Below are 25,228 nucleotides of genomic sequence, written 5' to 3' on the forward strand. Positions count from 1 at the left end.
TTTCTCATTTTATTAAAAGTTGCTCTAGCTTGTCCAATTCTCATTTTTATTTCTTCTGTATACTCGTTATTTTCATTAATACCTAATTGTACCAAGATATCTGTATTTTTTTACTTTTTCTATTGGAACCCCTCTTATGTTTAAAAAGTCTTGTTGTGTTTTGGAAATTGTCATAAATTTTGTTTTATTAGCATTAAGCGTTAGTCCGCTTTCCTCACTAGCATTTACTACATTATTTAAAAGTGTCTGTAGATCTTGTATATTTTCTGCAATTAGTATAGTATCATCGGCATATCTGATATTGTTGATGGGTCTGCCGTTGACTTTTATTCCAATTGTTACATTTTCGAGTGATTTTTTAATTATTTCTTCCGAATATAGATTGAACAATAAGGGGGAGAGTATGCAACCTTGCCTTACGCCTCTTTTTATCTCTACTTCCTTCGAAAGTTCTTTGCCTACTCTGACTTTTGCTGTTTGGTTGAACATGTAAACATTATTAAAAAACGGAAAACATCTTATCTTAGACACATCTTATCTTTATATTCAGACACAAGAGATTTAACTAATAATGGAAGGAAAAATAGAAGAAAACGCGGTCCTGGCAGACGACAAATGACCCTGCTATCAAAGAAACAAAATATGGGCTCAATGCGCCTTCTGATTTCTATATTTTTCTGTTTAATATATATACCTCCCAAATATATATTTGTCTATTATTTCTAACTGTTGATTTTGGATATATATTTGAACGTTTTGTGATCTACTTATAGTCATTAGTTTGGTATTATTAACAGTAATTCTCGTGCCATGTTTCTCACAGTGATTATTCAAATTTTCAATAAGCTTTTGAAGTCCTACATCTGGGTCTACAGCAAGAACTGTCATTAGTGCATCGAACCTTTTTTTAGGTTATTCCATTCCTCATTATTATTTATTATTTTTATTCCTTCTTACATTTCTTTTAAGGCAGACGAACGAGAATATCATTTCAGAAAAGACATTAAATAATGTAGGAAAAGTATGCTTAAGACAAAGTACCTTCTATTCCTTTATGGCCTTCTTGTTTTTAGTAGAAAATTTCAATAATTCGCATATCATTTTATCTAAGTCTACGTAGCTCTATATTTCCATTATATTTTGTGCTTGTATTTGAAGGCAGAACATATCTTCTCTAATTCACATGCCTTTCTTGAATCTAAATTGCTGATCTTCAGAAACTTCGTAGCATTTTTTATAGATTCTATTTTGTATAATTTTCAGGGGTGTTTTCAAAACGTGGCTGATAAGGCCAGTTAGTTTGTATTTATCACATGATTTAGGATAACCGAGATAAATAAAAAAAGTTAAATTGAAGTTGAATAAATGCGGATAATTCTGACAATGGCAGTGTCGTAATAGTAACGGAAAATAAAGATGATCTACAGAAAATAAGTAAGTAGTTCGTAGAATCAGCGATCCAACGTCATGATTTCTCCGAACAAACATAAATCTTAAGTGAATTCATAAAAAATCATAATGTAAATGACTAGTTAATGTAAAGATTTAATTTTATCTATGTTATTATAGAACGTGTGTTAAAAGTGAAATATTTTTAATAAAAAAAAAATACAAGTTATAGGATATTCAAAATTAAAAATATTTGTAGAAATAAGTTAACACAAGGCACCCATAGACAGTATTGGAGATATACTGGACTGACAATTTATGCCGGGGTCAATTCGCATTTTCTCAGCTCTCTATTCTTCCCTACTAGGAAGAACTTCAGCCCTCATCCAAAGTGGCTACCACGAATGTCATGCTCAATCTCAACCCAAAGTTTCATACCCTCATCATACGAAATGTTTTCATCCTTACATCAAAGGTGTCACAAAATCGACAACATTCTCGAACCAAGAGGAATAAAAAAAACAAAAAAAAACTTTCATCTCTTGTCCGATCAGTCAAAAACAATATTCCAAATGAACAACATGAAGCTTATGAAATTCTTTGTGTAGACTGTCCCCGATATTATATAGGCCAAACTAATCGTAGAATTCAAAATAGGATTTATGAACATTCCTTCAGCTCTAGGCCTATCTTCATACAGGTCACAAAATTGATTTTGAAAACTCCAGAAACATAACCCCCCATCCAAAAACATAACCTCCAATTTTCTCTTTTTTATGGTAACTATAACCTCAGACCTTTTGTCTATTCGACATAATACTTCTTCATTTGTGACTTGGTACACTTATTCTTAATATTCGTCGATAGCACCACACCTCCGAACTGTCAATGATTTCTATATTGCTCTGTTTGAGAGATTCCAAGATTTTATGTCGCACAACAAGGTACTTAATACATATGATCATAACATTCTTATTTGCGGATGGAGACTGATACCACGATTATTAACCAGGTTCTTAATTTTTATGAAAATGGACAGCGCAATTTCAATAAGTCTTGTGATCTCGATATTTGGATCACTTGACTTGTTTATCATAGCTCGCAGGTAATTAAAATTATTCACCGTTTGAATGGGGCTCTTATTTTTTACTTTGTTTTTTTTTTAATAGATTGCAACTCATTTTATGAGTATAGTCAGTTTTTGATCCTTGTCTATTTGTAGTAGTTACCAAAGAAATTTCCAGATTGCAACGACTTATTTAATCTTTGTATCTCTTTAATAAGTTGGTATATTTTGTTTGTTATTTAAGATTTTTTTAGTTTACCCCCTTTTCTGGCTATATTTTGATCCACTTCCTCCATAACAATTTTTAAATCCTGTAAATCCATAATAGGAATTATCAAAGAATGTCTATCTATATAAAAGGATAGGACGATAAGTTACTACGCCACCTAGGAAAGAAATATGTACTACATTTTGTTCTTGAAACAATACGGTTGATTTATTCATCCTACAAATTGATGATTCAAAGATACCTATCATATCATATATAATATATACCAAATATAAGATCAATGATGTATAATAGATTATATTTATTATATGTTATTGGGTAAGATAAACATACACTTACTATAAAAATAAAATAACGCCTAACAAACGTCAACGTTTTACCAAAATAAAATAAAATTAAACTAAATAAAATTAAATAAAACTACAAAAAATTTAAAACATTAAATAAAATTAAATAAAATAATTAATATTAAATAAAATTAAATAAAATTAAGTAAAATTAAATACAATTAAATAAAAGCTATATATCTTACTTAGCTAGATCTTAGCTAGAAAAAACATACATATCGGCATTGCCAAAAGGTCATTACGTCTCCGTTGTTATTGGTCCGATTGAAGCGTGTGATGCGTTAAATGGAAGGGAAGGATATAACGAATATATTAAGATGAAAAAACAAACAAGGCGATTAACAAAAGGGCACTACACAGTGTCTTCATTAATAATTAACGTATAGTTACATACGAGATATCATAGGGCACTATAGATAAAAATAGTTTAACTAAAAGACAAATTTTGATTTATTGACTTAAAGAAGGCCTCTGGCTGAGCACAAAATAAATAAAATAAAATAAATAACTAAACGAATCTTAACGTGCAACATAGCAGATGAAAAAGGAGGAAATATCGAATTTATTAAGTAGGAAAAAACAAATAAGGCGACTACCAAAAGGACACTACACTTTAGCTTCGTTATTAATGAACGTATAGCGACATACAAGATATCACATTAGAATATAGATGATAATACACATACTATAAGATAAATTTGCTTTATTGACACAGGGTATATTAAAAACATGATGTCAGGTCAGAAGTGCTCCAGATCATACTTTATATTTACTTGGTTTATATACAAAAAGCTATATATAAAAAATAGTTATATTTTAAAAATTTAATGACTGACTGTAGATGATCATTTTTGATTAGATCTCCCGTCGCATGCGGGCATAAAAGTATAATAAATAGAAGAAAATATTATTACAATATCGTAATAAATAAAATAACTTAAGAAGACGGAAATCAATTTTTAGCAGCTACCATTGGATTTGGTTTCTTCAGAAATAAACATACAACTACGCACGTACTATATCCGGATTTCGAAAAAGAAACAGTTAAGATAATTTAACTGATAGAGTTTATATAATTTTTCTCTCTGTAATTTATACCGTAAAAAATCCATCAATTGTAGTGGATGATGCTACGGTCGTGACTTAAAATAATTATTGTTTATAATAAATATTCATGTTAAATTGCTTGCCGATATTATAACGTCGGTGGTATATACATGATTACAACTTAAAGAAAATAGTCAAAAATGGTATAATAGAACAATATTCATGAAGATTCCAAACAGTTTAGGTACTAGTTTCTTCTTTTTCTTCCTTTATATAAACAATTTTGCTTTTTCATTGAGAAGTTTTTACCTCCTCTTATACCACTTGGTGATTTGTGCCTTGCTATATTAACGACTCTTGTGCCAGTCACATTTTGTTTTGATATCGTCACTTCTTATTCGGTCCCTCGGCGTGTTCCCTCTAATTCTTCTGAGAATTCTTATTTCTGCTGTCTCCAGCACTCTCTGTTGACTATTGCGAAGAATGAAGACGACTTTCAAAAATGCTACATCGCTATAATTTGAAGGCTAAAAGGTTCATTATTAAAATGTCGCAAAAAAACGAAAGTCTAGTAATATCGAAAAAATGAATAGGATGCAAACTAGAAATTGAAAACAAAATAGTAAAACAAGTAATGAAATTTATTAGAACCTTAGAATCGATTTATCAAATGATAACAATATCGAGAAAAAAGTAATGGAACAAGTGACAAAAACAAGTAGCACAACAGGATGTCATATTCATTCAATATAGAGAAGGACACATCTAAACTTAGAAACGGAAACACGCATATATAAATTTGTAGTAAAATTTATATTATTATATGTCTATGCATATACCACTGAAACGAGACGAGAAACTAGCACAACAAGAAGATATCTTTTTTTTGGGTGTGAAATCTTCTAAAGATGTTTGTTGGATTCAGAGTATAAGGATACACCCAGTCGCAGTCCATTTTCCCTTTTGGAAATCGTACCCTCGAGTACGTTATAATGCCCTGCCTTCCAACTAAAACCAGCCCCAGCCACACGTACACGGCTAGTCTTGTTTGAACTATTTATTATTCTTGTTATTGCTCCAGGATTTCTTTGTATTCATTTTCTCACCTTCCCGCCACTTCCATTATGTTATTCGCCTAAACTTCACCAATCCTTTCATATAGCTCCATCCTCTGGTTCGTGAACCTTATGCAATCGAACAAAGTGTTCTGCTGTGTCGTTAACGCCACAGTCAACTCAGTTGCCTCTTCTTGCTTTCCTATCCTTACCTGGTAGGCTCTGAAGGAGCCGTGCCCCGTAAGGAACTGTGTAAAGTAGTTAGTCTCGCTATGGCCGTATCCTACTCAATCTCGCAGGTCCGGTATGAGTGTTCTTGTTCATTCAGCCCTATGTTCGTTTTCCCACTCTGCTTGCCTTTTTGACTTGGTCACCCCTCTCTTATCCGCTTTGTCGATTTTATTAAAGCAGTACATGATTGCTCTTTCTCTAACTAGTAGGTGAATTGTTGACACCCCTGCTATCACTTGTAAGGCAACTTCTATGCACAGCCATGTTATATGCTCAGGCATAACCTGCTGCCATACTGATGCTGCATATAGTATGGTGGAGTAAACCATTCCCATAAGAATTCTTTTTCTACCTGTCCCCAGACCTCCTACGTTTGGCTTAAACTTTATTAGCGCTGCTGTTATTTGATCGACGCTTTTCGCGGCATCTATTAGGTACGTGTTTACCGAAGCTCTGTTTGGTGTCCAGTATTACGCCGATATTTGATTTTCTAACATACTTTCTCCTGCCAAAGTGAAGGAGATATGCTCTCTCACCTTGAACCCTTGAAGATTATGGCCTATGTCTTCTGTGTGGCTAACGTCAGTTCTCTCTGCTCTAGCCACATCCCAACTAGTTTAAGAGCTGTGTTAGCTCTCTCCTTTATGGGCCCATTCTTGAAGAGCTTTGCTAGCATGACCAGGTCGTCCGAGCACGCAATTGCCTGTATTCTCTCTTTTATATTTCATCTCCAGTATGTCGTTATAGAGTACATTCCAAAGAATTAGTCCCAGAGCCGAGCCCTGTGGAAGTCCTGCAGATGTTTACATTGTAATATCTTAAGTTATATAAATGCTCCTCTCTGTGAAATAATCCCTCACGAAGTTCTGCAGGTATGAGAATATTTCCATTTCGTCTAATAGTCTAATAATTTTCCCCCAGCTCGCGTTGTTGAATGCGTTCTTGATGTCCAGAAAGAGTGCCACCATCCACCTTCCCCTACATGGTTCTTTCTTCCCCACTAACCTGTTTATGGCGTTTATGGCAGATATTCCTTTTCTAAACGACAGGATTCCCTTTTCTTCTATTTCTTTTTCGAGCCTTGACTTTATAAGCATTCAGCCTTTTCCCCAAGATTGGTCTTTATCCTTTCCGGGCAATTCTGTCAGGTCCGGGTGCCTTCCATATCTTTAGTGCCTTTTCTTCTTCCATTATCTCTTCCATTGTTGAGCAATTTGTTGATGACTTTGTTAGTATTATTTCTAAGGATTTCTCCGCTTTTTGCGTGAACAGTGCCTCCCCTAGTTCTCTCCTGCGGCTGTTCGTTATCTTAAAAAAGGTGGTTCCTTTGAGTTATTTTGAGGTTTTCACATAGTTGTTTCCAGCACCTTCTCTTTTCGCTCCATATTTCTCTGATCGATTCTTTCTTTAAGGCTTTTAGTCTATCACCCCTCTCTTCTACTAGTTAGTTCTTTTTCTATATCTGGTCACTTTTCTTCATAATTCGTTGTAATTTCTTCTTATAACTTCTATGTTATCTGTCCACACCTGTATAGTATGGGCAGGTGCTCACTCTTCTTCCCCTTGGGCAACATGCCTCGGTCTGTTCTTTAATTTTTTTATATCAGCTTCAAAAGTATTTGGGTGTTCCCCCATTCCCTGTAATTCTTCTTTTAGTTTTTTCTTGTCAATGAATAGAAACAAACGAAACAAGAATTCTAAGAAAAGAATAGGAAAAATACTAATAAATAGATCAAGAAGTAACGACATCAGAAGCACGTGCAGAATAGACAACATAAATGAATGGGATATGTGACTATTCCATTTCAAAAAATGACGGAAGCAGAATGGCAGAAAACAGAATAGTTAGAATAGCCCGAGATAAATCACTATTCAGAAGAAAAACCATCGGTCAAACTAGAAAGACGAGAGACGTAATGTTGAAGAAAAAGATGTAATATGTACAGATAAAGAAGAATAATAAAAATGCTAACTGTTATTTCATATTGTCAAAAAATAAAATTACATTTAACAAAATTACCAGTACCAGAAACTCTATTAAAAAATACAGTATAAATACAATGAAAACCACTGAAAAAATTTTTGGAAATCGACGCCTAATTATAGATATTAATTGAGTAATCTAAAAATATACAATCTTGCGTAACTTGCATGAGATCGATCAATATAAGTAGGTATCTAAATGATTCTAAATCTTTGCGAAATAATAATCAACGAACACTGCAAGGTTAAATGCGAAGGAGTACCCATACGAGAATCGTAGATAAAAATGTGCTTAGATAGGAAAGATTGAGATGTTACCAACAAATAACGAAGAACAATAAGCCAGAATTGTACCTTTATGAGTAAAATATTATATAGACAACATTATAAGTAAGAAGCCCTTAAAAATAGGGCAGGGAATTAGGTCATTAGTTTATAATTAAATCATAAATGGTAAAAGAATTTTAACGATTTATACAAAAAATTATTAGCCTTAATCATTATCCAAAACTATTGTAAAATGAATGCGATGTTATACTACTAAATGTAGACAACACTAATTACAAAGGATATACTTCAATATTGCCTAACACTTTAAACTTTTAATTGTTTCCATTTTGTTTACCAATATTTCTATATTTAATTTTTGTGCACATAAACATATTATAAATTATAAGAGAGATTTAATCAGAATAAATTATTTTTTATTTACTCAGTGATCTATCAATCTCTGTCATAAACTAAATCTATCATAAACATATTTGTACGAAAATATAATCAGTCTTGGTAGTTCTTAAAACTTCTAGTTATTGTGCTATTGAATATCACTTCCGCAAGTTGTTTGTCTGAGAATAAAAATATTTTAAATTATTTTAGTAATTTCAGTTAAAAGTTGTTATCCTGTTGTCCATAATTGTTATGATATTTAATACCCGTTACGGTTGGTAACAATGTTTTAGACATAACCTTATTTTATGGTGTCGTGCCAGCAGAAAATTTTAAAAATTCTTGTAATTGTTTAGACATTTCGCAACAATTGTGAACAATTTTGGAAAATATTGCTTAAAAGCTATAATTCTAGATGTAAGATCAAAGTTTTGTAGTCAAAATGGCTGGTGTATTCGATTTAGAACTGCATGATGTTGAAACTGTAGAAGTAGATGATTCAGACGATGCAATCGAAATTGAAGAGGTAAACGAACTAATTATTAAAAATTATATTTATTTATTTTGTGTGCTACAAATTTAACAATAAATTTTATGTAGAAAAACTTTAATTTTAATATTTTTATACAGAATAGTTTTCAATGTCATATCCAAGATTTCTACTGATTAGAAACCATACGTTTTTATTATTTCACAAAATATCTAGATTTATAATAGCCTATTGTTTACATTTATAATTAATCAAGAAACCATAAAATTTTCTATATGAATACTTGCTAATTCTTTTTTTTTTTAATTTTTAGGATGAATATGATCAAAATCCTAATATCAATGCAATTGTTGAGTAAGTAATAAATAATTAAGTTAGCTATGTATAATTTGGATACTTTATATCGTTTACTGATTGAGCAATTTTTTAACATTCAATTTCCTTGTGGTTGTCTACATGATTTTGATAATAAATAATTTTTTTGGTATGGAAATTTTAATATTCTCCTTTGTCAAATTCTACTTTATTCTTTATTTCTTTCTTGTGATTTTCTATTTGTTGAATAAAATCAGTGCTATAATCTATAATATTTGCTTAGTCACATTTACTTTTCATTAACCACAATAACCAACTTATCAGATATAGAGTATTTATTAAACATTGTTAGATTCTCTAATGAAGGAAAATGTAAATTTGTTTTTCTTATAATCACCTGTTGAGGTTGGTTATCAAGTTTGCTATTGTAAGTTTGTACCTGTTCTGAAAATTTGTGTAGGTGTTCTCAAGAATTTGTTTAGAACTTATCTATGTCAATATGGTCTAGGATATCCCATTACTTGCATTTTGTTCATTGACTGCCATTACCATGTTTTTCTTTTTGTATCAAGATAACAAGCAGAGGATTTTTTCATAGTTTATAAAATGATTTGAAACAACCTTCAATATGTTGGATACTGAGGTATAGTTTTTTGCCTAATCCAGATAGTTCCATAGATTCAAGGAGACTTTCTCATGTTTTTTTAAGAAACTGTTATATCTATTAACATAATTTCTTTTGGATATTATTATTTACTTAATATTTAAGGAAATCTTTGAAGTATCAATAACTGGATGGGTGTTAATAACTAATAGGTTTATCTTATATAAGTTTGAGTACCCACAAAAAAAATTTTTTGACTATTTTAATTTCTCTTTACTGCAGTAGATAGCATTTTGCAAAAAGTGTGTTTTGACTGTAGGACACTTGACCTCCTGTAAAAATTTTTCAGATAAAATACATAATTTGTTATTTTTTTATGCTTTATATGAATATTTCTGGGAAATTGAAAAATTGCCTTATTTTTTGGTTGCTTCACCCATATATAAAAAAGGGGGTAGTTTTTTTTAAGTTTTAAAGACTTATTGTCCAGTTTTTTTAAATATAATCAAATAATTTTTGGTTTATTATAATTGGTCAAGAGAAAAATGTCCTACTAATTGGAAAATGGTAGTTTTGACAAAAATGCATTAAAAGTTTTTTGTATCATAATATTATTGACTAAGAAGTTGATAATTTTTTTTGCCGGATCCTTTTTCTTTTCATTTTTTTATTAAAAAGCATTACTAACATTTAGTAAATAATATAGTCTTTGGAGAACACACTGAAACACATTCACCATACTTAGTTGTTACTGCTATTTTAAACCTACGAAATATAACTTTTATTCGAGTGGGAATTTTAGGAGGTAATTTTTGAATGTAAATGGAAAATATGTAATGTAAAAAAATTGATTGATATAATAATCAAACAGTTGATCTGGTATGGACATTTAAATCAAATGAATAATGAGAAGCTCACAAAACAATGTTTATAATGAACATAAGAAGCAAGGAAAATAAAAAATTAGTTGTATGGCTGGTATCCACTAGGCGATAAGAGCAAGATTCATCAGGGATGACCTATGGCATAACAAGAAAGAATGGCAATTCAACCAAAATATATGTTGGTTTAGAAGTCCAAGCTGCACTGAAGGCGCTGAAGCCTACAACTTATGAATAGTAACAGCTTGAAACTGCAAACAGTCCTGTAAACAGCTGACAGAGTTCAACAAAGTCATTTTGCTGTGGATGTCTGGGTATAAAGAATGTAACGGTCGTAGTTCAGTAGCTGTGGTACTGGCTTGTCAAGCCAGAGGACCCGAGTCTGATCGCTGTCACTGACACCAGAAATTTTTAATTCATAATTTAACTGTTAATTTTAAAATTTCAATTTTCTCATTTACCTAAATGGTAGTAAAGTCATGCGGGTTTGCAGAGTAATCACAGGTGTTCTCACTGGACACTGCTTACCATATCAAGAAGATCTTAAAACTTGACCAGGTAACAAATATCTCTCCTAAACAGTTAGCCTAGATCTGTTGGTCTAAGCATAGATTAGGGTATGCACAAAGTGATGTCACAGTGTAGAAAGATCTGCGAGGCCAATTGACACCTTTGTAATCTACAATCTACTTGTTTCTTTTCTCATATTTTCAGGTTGGATTTGATTTTTCAATTTGTAGTAGTAATTTTGATGTGTAGCATTTTGTGGTTTTTATTGGTATCTACTGATTATTTAAATATATCCAGCATTTTGATCATAAATTCTTCCGGTTTGTTCTTCCATTCCTTTAGTTTTTCTTATTTCAATCTCCTATAGCACTAATGGATAACGAATCAATAGCAATAATTGCAAAGATATTCAACAACATATACAACTCTGGAGAAATACCAACGGAACGGCTGAAATCTGAGTTTATTGCAGTTCCAAAAAAACCAGGTGCCAAAAAATGCTAGCTTACTATAAGCCTTAAAGATTACCTTACTGTAAGCCTCATGAGTCATCTCCTAAAATTGTCCCTAAAGATAATTCATAAGAGAATCTACAAGCTGTGTGAAAGTCAAATTTCCCCCAACCAGTTCGGGTTCATAAATGCTGTTGGTCCTAGAGAGGCTTTGTTCTCAGTACAAGTCTTATTCCAGAGATGCAGAGACATCAACTGCGACATATATGCATGTCTGGTTGATTACGAGAAAGTGTTTCATCAAGTACAGTACGCCAAGATGATGCAAATACTAAAAGAAACAGGAATTAACAACCAAGATCTCAGAGTTGAAGGTGAACACACTGACTATGTGAAAATCATGTGTGCAGTGAGACAAGGCTGTATTTTGTCTCCTCTAATCTTCAATCTGTACTCTAAAAGAATATTTGTCGAAGCTTTACACGAAACTGAAAGGGTATTCTACTAAACAGTTACCGGCTAAACAACATCAGATATGCAGATGACACCATAGTATTTGCGGACAACTTAGAAGACCTACAAGTTCTTATGATTAAAATCACATATTACAGTCAACAATATGGACTCAATATAAACGTTAAGAAGACAAAGCTTATGATAATTAGCAAGAAAAGGATAACAGAAGGTCAACTCTACGTCAACCAATCCTCTGTAGAAAGAGTGACGCGCTACAACTACCTCGGCACCATAATAAATGAAGAATGGACCAACAACCAGAAGATTAGAACACGCATCGGAAAAGCTAGATCCACCTTCAATCGAATGGGGGCCTTCTTCAAGAGTCATTACCTCTCTCTTGATACAAAAGTAAGAATGCTGCGATGCTACGCTTTCCTTTTTTATGGTGTTGAATCGTGGACCTTGAACGATGATATGTGCAGAAAACTGAAAGCAGTTGAGATGTGCCTATATCAGAGAATGCTTAAAATCCCGTGGACTGACCGAGTCATAAATGAGGAGGTCATCAGAAGAATGAATAGGAACTGAGAGGTACAGACCACCATCAAATCTCGAAAGTTACAGTTCTTCGGACATATTATGCGAAATGAATCCAGATATGCTCTCCTTCAAGCCATCCTGCAAGGAAAAATATTTGGAAAACGAGGTCCAGGAAGAAGAACACCTTGGTTAAAGAACCTCAGAATCTGGTTCAATACAACATCTGTGCAGCTTTTCCGCGCTGCTGCAGATAAGATAAAGATTGCCATGATGATCGCCAATAGTCGTAACGGATAGGCACATCAAGAAGAAGATAGCAAAGTGCTTTTGATCATCATTTCATATGCACTTTTTTTACTTTCTCAAAACAAAATGTACCATTACCAATTATTTTCTTCTATTCATACTATTCTCCATTTGACGATATGTGGATCAGTATCGGCATTAAACTCCAGAGATATATCGCCCATTGAAACTTTAGTCCTTTCAAAGATAAGCCCATTACTCATTGCATATAAGTAATTTCATCAATCAATCCGAACCTTCAAACATATTGGTCGAACACCTGAATATTAGTAGAGTTAAAAATATTTCTTTTTGCATAAATAAATTGCATTTTTCCATTTTTTGTATATAAAATGAGAAAAAGAATAAGTTAATTAGCGGAAGTAAATTCTAAATTATTTTGCAGAATGTATTTAAACAAGATTTATAAGTGATAGCTTAATTTTTCAGACTAAAATACTTATAAATGCTTTTGATCATAATAATATTCATTTTTTTATTGTTTTCATGATCTAGTTCAGTATTTTGTATTAAAATTTATAATAGTTTCGGTGCAATGTGATAAAACCCACGTGGCAATCTTTCAGGAAGAAATTTCCCAGAAATTTTTCAGTATGGTAGTGTCCTACATTTATATATCGAATCGTTGTCTTTGGTAATTGTATTACACCATATGCTTTTTCCATATTCCAAAATGTAATACAGTAAAACCTCGATATAACGGACTACTTGAGGGGAGGGGGTGTCCGTTAAAGCCGAAAGTCCGTTATATAAAAATATGGTTAAAATAAATCAAAATACTTTGTTTTTAAAATATATATGTACACTGTAATTAGATATATATAAAAAATACAAAATACAAACAAAATTCTATTTAAGTAATTGTCTTCGGACATTCGTCGTGAAGTAACGTTGCTGTGGATATCGACGCGCTTGCTGTCGGTAATCCCGTTTTAAACAAGTTTCGTTTGCTCTTTCCATGTTTGCTGTTTTTCTATGATCAACTCCCTAAATACAGTTTAATTTAATAATCAATAAATGTTGTTAGATCGTCGAGATGCGATCTTACCTCTGATAACTTCATTTTTAAAAGTCTTGTTTTGTCGTCTTGTTTGCTATCTTTACTTCCGTCCTCATTTTTAAGGTTCATAACTTCATCTGTTATTTCACTTTGTCATGATGTTATACCCAGGGTCACCTTCATCTACTTCTAGCGATTGTAAAACATCTTCCTCAGCTACAAGTTCTCCGGCATTATTACGTATTGTCCTACAGAAATTAGTAACTTTCAACCCTTCTAAATCTATGTCTGCATCTTGGCCATCAAACAAATCCTTCCAACCATTTTTTAATGTTTGCTCTTTCACCTCCTCTCATGCTGCAGCAAAATTAAAAATTGTTGATTTTAAATTGTAAAACCTTAAGTTTTGCAAAGTACGTTGCGCTCTTGTATCTTCTGCTATCTACATCGTACAATACAACCATTACTTCGTCTAAAAACTTTTTTCATGACTCAAAAAGTTTCCATCTTCTGAACGTAGAATATTTTCAGAGGGTGAGCAGGAGCGTTGTCTAAAAGCAATAAACATTTCACCTCTTCTGACGGTATTCCCAATTTCTCCTCTTGAAATTTTCTCACTGAAGGTATAATTTTCTATGAAAAACCAATTATTGAAAATATCTGAGGTAAACCATGCCTTCTTAGAGCTATAATATGAAAGGGGCATATGATGCATTACGTCTTTTAAAACCCTAAGTTTACGAGATTTGCCAACCACTACAGGTATCAATCTATGCGATCCATCAGCGTTAGCACAAAGCAGTGCCAAGATCCTGTCCTTGCTGAATTTTCTTCCAGAATCCGATTTTTCATATTTGGAGGCTTGTGCGCTTTCAGGCAAAGTACGCCATAACAAGCCAGTTTCGTCAACATTGTAAATCTAAGATTCTAATAGCATTTCGTTACTTACTTGCTATATGTGCTACTAATTTTTGCCTAAAAGGTTCCGTTTGTTCTTTAGGTGCAGTTGAAGCTTCGCCGTAAATTCTTTTATTCATGATTTCGTGCCTTTTACGAAAGCGCCAGAGCCATCCATTACTTGCTCTGGTATGTCCATATGATTTGCTAATTTAATTGCAGCAAATATCAATTCGACTGCTCGGACCAGGATCCCACAGAACGTTGTTGGCCATACCATTTTAAGATTGCTTCTTCCAGTGAAGTTTTACGAGCCAATTTCATTCGTTCTCCAAGATTGCTATTCTGTCCTACATCAGACGTGAATGCAAATTTATTTATTTTGTTTTTGTTTTTTTATGTCCGAAAGTTTGCTTTTTTATGCCATATTGATTACTATTGATTACATATATGAGACGCATGTGTAATATTAACAGTATGTTTTTATTTTTTTTACATTTGACCGGATTTTTTGTCCGTTATATCCGAAGTCCGTTAAATAGAGGGCCGTTATATCGAGGTTTTACTGTACTTAATTCCATATTTTAATTTTTTTTTTTGATTATTTGTTTCACCCAAAGTAAATTATTATATTATCTTCCTTTGTATTAATGGTGGGATCTCATTCCTATTCGATTTTATATTATGTGTAATAATAAATATGTGTAATTGCTATATTTCCCATTGTTCCTTTTCTATAAATTGTGAGATAACTATGGAATCAAATATTCAATATATTTTTTTCACTAGATATGCAAAGAAAGTAAATTATTTTAATTTGCAAATGTTTGAATAGACTCAATACTGGCAATAAAAAATTCGTGGCATATTTTATAAGTGCGTGTTGTGACAAGCCCGTCCCTTGAGGTTGAAGTAAAAAAATATTACTGTAGATGTAGATGAATTCGACAACAATGTGTAGGTGTTTTTATGGGTTTACCGTTTCAGTTAAAATTACGTTTACTTAATGAACTGAATTTTATTGACTTGCATTAATAATATATGACTACCTTTGTTGTAAATTTGAGATAAAACGGTCCATTCATGATCTTAAAAAAATTCTTTAATTTAGTATCTGTTATTACACTTTTTCCCAGTTTTTTCTGGTCGTTATTTAAAATTTTTATTTCAATCATTGGAAGAATTTTCTTAATATGTACTTCAAAATCGGACTATTAGATTCATATTTCACGCAGATTGTTCTTTATCCTCTTTTAATGAAATCGTTGGAAGGATTTTATTTTATATTTCTTAATATGTACTCCAAAATGGGACGCTTAGAATTATATTTCACTTACGTTGTTCCTAATGATTTTTTGTAGTTTTTCAATTTATAAAGATTTCATTATACAAGGTGATACACACGTCATCGGCTCTTTTTTTAAATGTAACACCCTGTATTTTAGGACATTTTTAGATCGATAAAAATGAGCTGATTCCAAAAAAGTATATTACTGGCGGTCTAACGGATATAATTTGAAAGATATGCGCTTAGAAAATGAATTTTTATTGATTTCTAATATTAATAAATTATAAATAAATTATAATAAATAACTTGAAAGTAATCCAGTAATTAATACATGACTTTATCTTAAATGTTTGAATTGTAGCGTTTGTTGTATTTGACAGTAACCGAAACGTTGTACAAATTTTTGCAGAACCTTTATTTCTTTACGAATTCTTGTTTTTAAGTCTTCAATATTTGCAGGTTTCGTTTTATAAACAACATTCTTCAAATGACCCCACATAAAATAATTTAAAGTATTGAGGTCTGGCGACCTCACTGGCCATTCAATATGTCCATGTTTTCTAATCCACCTGTTCGGAAAAATTTCGTTTACCTTCGAACATTACAGCATAATACGGAGGCGCACCATCCTGTTGAAACGATAAACTTTTATCAAAACCTCCAGGATTAATTCTACAGGGGAATAAATTAACTAAAGTAGGTATGAGATATCCCCTTAAAAACTAAAGGCATGGCTTGTTTAAATTACCTTTAAAAAAGTAGGGTCCGATAATTCTATTTCTTACAATGCCAGCTTATACGTTTACCTTTTGCGGGTATTGTGTATGATGTTCCCGCATCCAGTTGGGTTTTCTTTTGCACAGTATCTAGTATCTACAGTTCTAACGGTTGACCTCGCCATTTAATGTGATTTGAATGTAGCTTCATTAGAAAAAATAATATTTTGAACCAAGAGAGAGTTTTCATTATCCATCATTGTTTCGCAAAATTTTTCGCAAAAGTTTTATTACTTTGTGTACCTTTGTTTTGCAAACATAGAGATCACGACTAACCCTACGAACAGCATCTTCTTCAAAAGCAAGTAGAACATCTAATGTTGTATCATAATTTACAGATGGACGACCTGATTTGCGTGTATTTCTAACCGTACCATTTTCTCGAAATTTCTTTTCAATCTTACTTAGTGTTGACTGCGTTATGGGTCTTTCTGGATATTTATCATTAAATAAATTACACACTTCCATCTGAGTTCGCGATTTTTCTCCATACCCAATCATCATGAGTATTTCAATTATTTGCTTTACACTTAAATTCATTTCTACTTCAAATTAATTCTAAGCAATAATACAGAACATTCACGAATTAATACAATTATTGTACTACTTAATTGTTATTGAACATTACTAAAAATAATTACATTTCACTAAAAACTAGTAGTAGGCTACTTTTTTGCAGTTGATAATAAATAATTTATTTTCTAAGCGCATATCTTTCAAATTATATCCATTAGACCCCGAGTATTATACTTTTTTAGGAATCAGCTCATTTTTATCGATCTAAAAATGTCATAGAATATAGGGTGTTACATTTAAAAAAGAGCCGATGACGTCATCACCTTAATGTGTATCACATTTTATAATAGAACATTAAACTTAAAAATCGACGTGTTTTAGATTTTTTAAGAAAGTTTTTCGTTTAGGAAATATCGAATTTATTCCATACTTTACGGACACACTGTATATACTGTATACAATGAAAACTACTTTTCTAGATCACTGGTAACTATACGTATTTTTATTAATATTTTATTTAAAGAACATTTATTTAGCTCGTTTTAAGTTTCCGAATTTTAATAACCAACGTGTTGGGAAAATTCCCATAGCATTGTACATAACATTTACTCTTTCAAATCAGCTTTATTCGGGTAAATTTTTGCCTAAATACCCATTACTGTTACGATTCTATGCACAGTGTATATTAAAATTTCTTAGAAATTCAGGTAAAACTAAAATAATAGGTCACTGACTTTTACATTTCTAAAGGTCGTTAGGGATTATCTACTTGTAAGGTTAGGCTCCTCTTTGTAAATATGTAGATGTGACACGTCCCGACAAGTTAATTTTTAACCCCACAGGTATCTTCGGTAACAACACTAAAATTGCTTATTTAAAATAATATCCTCCAGTTAAAACGTTACCAGGCTTATCGTCCTTTTATTTTTCTCATGTTTTATAATATGAAGTGTACAGTTTTAACTATTGTATAAGATTTTATAGAAAGATAATAATCGATTTTAAAAGTTTTTACATTAACGTCTGAGAGATGAAGGGCTTAGAATAAAAGAGATCCAAGTGCAATTTTACTAGTTTTGAGATATTTAAGGTTAAAGTTTTTTGAATAATTAAAATTCCTTCTACATTAGCTACGGTCGTACATAGTATTATTATATTATTAAAGGATCAGAAAATTATTATACCTACACAAATTTTCAAAAAAATAACCAATTCAGCTTTATTTTGAAAAAAAGCACTTGGACCCTTCTTATTCTGAATGGTCAACCAATTATTATCTGGACTAAAATGTATCCGTAGGATCTTTGCAGGAAAAAGGTGAATTTTGAAAAATGTTTGTTTATAGCTTTATTGGGTAAATTATTTATTTATAATATGAAACGCTAAAATAAAAAAAAATCGACAAAAATATCTTTCCACTAAACAAGTTTCACCCATAATCAGAGTCCAGCACTGCTGTATCTTCCATGTCTTCACCAAAATTAGTTTGCTGCGATGCCGACTCACAACGTTTCAGTTTTTTCTTGAAATCCTTCTTCAGACACTTCGTTGACGGTATTAGTTTTTGATTTTTTCTTGTGTTCATTGGCAAGGTTGTTGTAGAACTCGTGGTAAACCGGTGGAATAAAATCAAGAAGTTTTTGAATATTGTTCCATTTCAATTGATTGATTTTTACCGGCTGGGCGTTAAGATTTTTTTAAACATGTTTTCCATGGTAATAATAGGACGTTTAGCTCCCTTTTGTACACATACACATGTAAAAAATAAAACTCTTCATTTAATGTTTCCTTAAGAGAAAACAAAAATGTTTCGGGAAGATTTTTTATACAAAAAGTACCGCACTTGTCTCCATTTAAAAAGAACATCTTTACTGTCTTTTTTGGGATTACTTATAACTTTGTTTATTGTTTCAAAACTATAAAAGTTTTCTTGATTCATTCCGTGTACAATAAACTTTGTGCAAGCTGATTTAATTAGCTGGATCCAGTGTTCTGGAATAACTACATGTAGATTCTTACGCTTCACTTTTTCAATTATACCAAAATCTCTATCGCACTCCATAAATGTATGACCTGGTTCCAAGAAGTTGTGGTGAATCTCTTGAATATGAGTAGATTTAACCAAGAACATAAACAGCATTACAATGTTTTTATTTTTGTTCTGCCCACCGCAGCAATCACTATGTGCGATGATCTTGGTAACACTTTTAGAGAGTATGTTTTTTACAAAATGAATGAGGCAGGAACCAATTTCTTGAGATCCCCAGCTTGAAATGGATTCATCCGAGATGTACATTTCTGATCTTCCTGTGGTTACATTGTGAACACAAAAATTATACGTCTAAAGCTGTCGCAAATAAAACGCTTTGGAAGTAGTTATTAAGGGAGTGGGAAGGGTTTGCTGAGGATCAAAACAGATTACGTTCGTATCTACAGATGCTTTGTAGTTTTTACTATCTTATTGTTTCATTGTTTCAGCCATCTTTGCTTTCCATTGATGAATCTCTTGATCACATTGGCTATTTTTACTTTTCCTGCATCTGCTGAATATTCTATAATATTTCTATAGGCGTCACATCTACTGCATGTATCTGAGTTTGGCCTGTGAAATCTTAGGCTAAATTCCGTGTTAAATATATGTCTCCAACATGAGAGCTTCACTGGATCCTCATGTAGTTCCTCACATTGTTGAACATATAACTGGTACATTTTGTTTAAATTCAAATCCGGAGCCCAGTATCTTGTATTGAAATTTGAATTCCTTGAAGAATGACATATATTTTGGGAATTTGGCTATATACTCAATAACACTATTACGTTTCTGTGGATCCATTCTTTTAGTAGATTGTTGCCCTCTTCGATCTTTTTCGCATACACCAACCTGATCAGTTTTCTTACAAACAGTTCTAAATCTTTTATCGCTTATGTTTAATGTTCGAAGAAATAACAGTTTGCAGACTCCCTTATTTAAAAGAAATATCTCTGTGCTGTAGCTTTTATTTTGATCCAGCTACATTCTTCTTTTTTTATACAGGAAGATAAAAAGGAATTTTGAAGATCATATGATGCCAGTTTGTAAAAGGTTTTGAACAACTGAATTCGTTTTTCTTCCGAGATGTTTTCGTTGCATTTATACCTGCAGTTATGATTGTACTCCTGCACAGATCGTGCAGCATAATTTTTCCCTTTATAGACCACATATGCCATTTCTGTATTAAGTAAGTACGTTTTTGTGTTAATTTTCCATTTACTTTCATTTCTGCTCTTTTTACGTGTTTTTTTAAGTTTACATTTTCCGACGATAAGGATTTTTCTGATGATGATGAACTACCTGGGTTAAATTCACTTTCTTCATCTGTTTCAAACAGGTCGACGTTCTCTGAAACAAAACGTACTGATTACCAAATTGGTTTAAAAGTAATATTGTTAAAAAATTAAAAGGGAAAGTCCCAGTAGCTGGCTGTATACCGTAGTTTTAAAAAACTTCATAGAACTAAAAACTTCGTTTGTATACGTGTTTGGGTATGTGTTTTATTAAAAAACTCTTAAAATACTGCTAAGATATTTAAATAATACTGCAACAGACGATAGTAAAAAAATTAAATTTTATTTATGTATCAAAAGCGGCACGATGTAGCCGTAAACAGCAATCGTAATGAAAAATGTACAATCAATTACATCAATTTTAAGGTTAGCTCAAAACAACAACATAATCAGTCCTAATTGAACTAGCATTTTAAAACTTAGTAAATAAGAACGTACTTACCTTCACTGTCACTGCTATAATGCATTTTATATTAATTTTTTAAAACTAGTTCTATCGTTTTATACACAATTCAAGCCATAAATATCGGTGATAATATACGTTACTTCATATAAGTCGAAGTATACTGACTGAATTTAAGTTGGAAGTTGGATTGGGAACCAACTGCGCTTGGATCCATTTTAAACTGAAGGTTTCTATACTTTTATTTATAAAACTTTTTTCAAATCCCGGTAGATCGCAGTCTATGTATGAAATCACTTACATCCATTTTAAAATTAATAAAACTATACTGTATATGTACACAGGTACATGTACACCTAGACACTGATGATGGAATATGGATTCCGAAAACGTTTTGTCTTCATGACATAGCCCGATTGGGTTTTTTAATTATATACCTTTTATAAAGGATTTTAACAAATTTTTTGTGATACATGGTACACAGCTAGCTACAGGAACTTAGTTTCCTTGTGGATTATACTTTAGATATTCAAATCTGTATTAAACACGATATTAAAAAAAATGCACTTGGACCCCTTTTATTCTAAGCCCTTCATATAATCGTCACTCTCCTTTGTCTGTGCGTATTTATGATTGAATTCCTTTCTTAAGTTTTTTGCTCTGACTCCTCTTTTCATGTCTAATCATTAGAATCCTGAAGATATCCTATACTGACCTCGTTACTAACCAGGACGTTTTATTAAGAATGCAAAAAGGAAAAGAGTTGTTAACCACAATAAAAACAGCCAAAATTTAATACCTCGGTCACATCATGAGGAACAGCGAAAGGTATGGGTTGCTGCAATTAATTCTTCAATAAAAAGTAGAAGGAAAACGTGGACCAGGAAGGCGAAGGCGAACAACCACAAATTTTTTCAGAGCCGCAGTTTGCAAAGTACAGATTGATATGATGGTCGCCAACATCCGAAACGGATAGGCACACAAGAAGAAGAAGTATTAGGATTTATTTACAAAATTTTCTCCTATATAATTCTCTATTATATCATTTTGGTATACATACAGTATGATGGAAATGTATGGAATAAATTCATTATTTCAGAAACAGACGACTTTTAAAAAAAATCTTAAAACACGTCAATTTTAATTTTTGAATGGCCATCAACTAGACATTACGTCATCATTGTCGGCGTAATGACGTAATCGACTATTTTTTTAAATACAAACCGAGGTCACGCAACAGCTCATTTGAAAGGTCTCCTTATCGCCTTTGCAACGATATAATCATTTGAATATTTATTTCAACAGGGTTAACCAAAACTGTTGGTTTATTAATACAATTAACTTACAATCAATGTTTACTTAAATACAATTAAATTACAACAAATGTTCAAATTGACTACCTTCAGCAATAATACAATATGAAAGACGGGTAATAAATTCTTTCCTAACGATTTCGATGACTTCAGGTGTTATTTGTGTAATTTCCGTTCTGATGCGCTCCTTCAACTCTTTTACATTATTCGGTCGATTTTGATACACTCTGCTCTTTAAATATCCCCACAAAAAAAGTCTAACAGAGTCAAATCTGGAGACCTTGGTGGCCATTCGATGGGCCCCCTTCTACCTATCCACCTACCTGGGAAAACGCTATTAAGGTAATTTCGTAACTCAACGCCGTAGTGTGGGGGAGCCCAGTCATGTTGATACCACAAATTATTTCTATTTGGAAATAGCTGATTCAGCTGTGGCAACAGATAATCCTGAAGAAATTCTACATAACGAGAAGCAGTTAAGTTTTCCTCAAAAAAATATGGCCCTACAATTTAATTGTTTATAATGCCGGCCCAAACATTCACCTTCTCGGGATATTGTGTCCTATACTCTTCCATCCAATGTGGATTTTCACTTGCGTAGTATCGATATGTCTGGCGATTTACGTGGCATTCAGCATAAAAGACGCTTGATCAGAAAAAAGTACCTTTTGTATGAAACCCTGATCTCTGTTACATTTTTCCATAATGGTTTCGCATAATTCGATTCTTTGATCAAAGTCATCTTCTAATAGCTCCTGGACCACATGTACTTTGTGTGGATGCTTCTCTTTTTTTAGCACTCTTTTAACAGTTGATTGGTGGACATTATTATCTAGTTCGACCTGCCTAGAACTGGTATGGGGATTGTCTTGCAACGCCAGTAAAACGTCCAGTTTCTTGGCTTCGGATATTGATTTTCTACCACTTCTGGGAAGATCTTTAACATGGCCCGTTTCTCTAATTTTTTTTTCAATTTTACACACTGGTGATTGAGTAATTGGTTCGCGATTGGGGTATTTAGCATTAAATAAATTACGAACTTTTGCTTGAGTCCTCACTCTATCTCCATAACCAATCATGATTAAAATCTCGATTAGTTCTGTTTCTGTTAATTTCATATTTGTAAATGCTGTTTCGTAATGTCGGCAAAAAACTGGAAGAGTAAAAATTTGACGTCTATTATTTGACAGATTCATAGATCATTGACAAATAAAGACGAGTCAATGACAATATTGATTTAAATATTTTTGAAAAATAACTTGGAATACTTACTACAATAATTAATTTCAGATTATAATGTAACATTGTTTGTTATCAATTTTTTTTTTTTTCGGAATTAACAAAAAACAATATTTTGTTTTATTCCCAGTGGCGTTCCTTAGTGTATTTTAGTTCAGTGAATGAATATTTATTGTAATTCCATGTTACTTGACAAAATTCATACTTTTAGTGAACCCTGTAGAAATAAATATTCAAGTGATTACATCATTGCAATGACGATACATAGACCTTTCAAATGAGCTGTCGCGTGCCCTCGGTTTGTATTTAAAAAAATCGTCGATTACGTCATTACGCCGAAACTGATGACGTAATGTCCAACGCATATATGTCAGTTGATGGTCATTCAAAAATTAAAATTGACGTGTTTTAAGATTTTTTTTAAAAGTCGTCTGTTTTTGAAATATTGAATTTATTCCATACATTTGCATCATACTGTATCTAAGTATATATCTGACTTGACGAACCTCGAATCGCCTCAGAATTAATAAAAGTTCTGTTAAATTTTTAGCTATTATAGAGTATAGTTAATTGAAGGTAAGATAGAGGGTCGAAGCGGAGTAGGCAGAAGACAGATGTCATGGCTGTGTAATATCAGAACTTAGACGGGCATGAACGTTCAACAATTACTAAGAGTGGTACAGAATAGAGAATATTTTGAGATAGTGATCGCAAACCTTCAGTAATGGAGTACACCCAGAAGAAGAAGATATGGTATATATTATAGAGTTATATTACTATTGGTGGATTTGACGAAAGCAAAAATACAGATTAACAACCACTTTTCCCAGAATTTTTTGGTAAATTTTAACTCGAGTTCGATGAATACCATCTTAGCGTCTGTTTCTTTATTCCTGTATTTTTCGATCAACCGATGATCTGCCTTGCATTAAGCCAAACTGATTATCGGACATTTCGGTTTCTTCACGTATCCATCTATCAATTGGAACTCGGTGGATTTCTCTGGCCGAGAAAGATCCATACTTCGATAATCAAAGGAATTCATGATTTTACTTCAAGTTTACATTAAATACAAATGTTTAGTCTTAACAATTTGTTGATAATCATTTTATCTAATAATTAATCACCACAAAATCATCTAAATTTTTTTGTTTTAGGTAGTTCAAATGTTCTAAATCTAGATTATTTTAAATATCAAATAAAGAAAAGAGAAATGTTATCAGAACGTGATATCTGTTATTATATCGGGTATTAACGATCGCATTAACTGTGTGCAGATTATTGTGTCATATTTAAATAAATATATATATATATATATATATATATATATATATATATATATATATATATATATATCTAAAGCTTCTGAATACTCTAACAAAGGGAAAAGTAGACAGAATATTTTTATTAACTAGAAAATGTACTGGATTGATAAGTATAAAAAGATTCCCTTCTACAAAAGGAATTCGACTCGATAATACTTCAAATATTATCAGTTGAACTATCTTCATTATTATTTCCAGTCAATATATCTCCAACTTGAACTAATACTTATTCCTATTAATCCTGTATACAGATCGGGTAAGGGTGACTTTGACTTATTTTTGGTGAATTTTGAAAATGTCATAACATCCTTGCTTAGTAAAGCAGACAAACTTATCATACTTGGTGATTTTAATATAAATTTTAAAATTGAATCTGACGCTTTTTTTGATATTCAAAATCTATTAACATTTTTTGGTCTAAAAGTAACCATAAACATTATGACAAATTTTTCTGAAAATATCTAATGTGTGGGCGTACTTGAACCTTGTTTTTCTGACCATCGAGCTCAATTTTTATTTATTGACTCTGAGCATAAAGTTGTTGACACTAATCAAACATTTCAACGGTTTATTACTT

General features: G+C 32.0%; 1 protein-coding gene across 1 annotated transcript in view; it reads left to right on the plus strand.

The window, feature by feature from the left end:
• Positions 1-8,167: 8,167 nt before the first annotated feature.
• The window catches only part of LOC140443909 (ribosomal protein S6 kinase beta-2-like), a 55,679-nt gene continuing 38,618 nt past the window's right edge, over positions 8,168-25,228 (plus strand). The window contains exons 1-2 of the mRNA XM_072535418.1: positions 8,168-8,539; positions 8,817-8,857. Of these exons, the coding sequence (XP_072391519.1) occupies positions 8,456-8,539; positions 8,817-8,857 (125 nt within the window). The 5' untranslated portion in view covers positions 8,168-8,455. The remainder of the gene's footprint in view (positions 8,540-8,816; positions 8,858-25,228) is intronic.

Source organism: Diabrotica undecimpunctata, chromosome 6 (assembly GCF_040954645.1).
Source record: "Diabrotica undecimpunctata isolate CICGRU chromosome 6, icDiaUnde3, whole genome shotgun sequence".
NCBI classification, from domain to species: domain Eukaryota; kingdom Metazoa; phylum Arthropoda; class Insecta; order Coleoptera; family Chrysomelidae; genus Diabrotica; species Diabrotica undecimpunctata.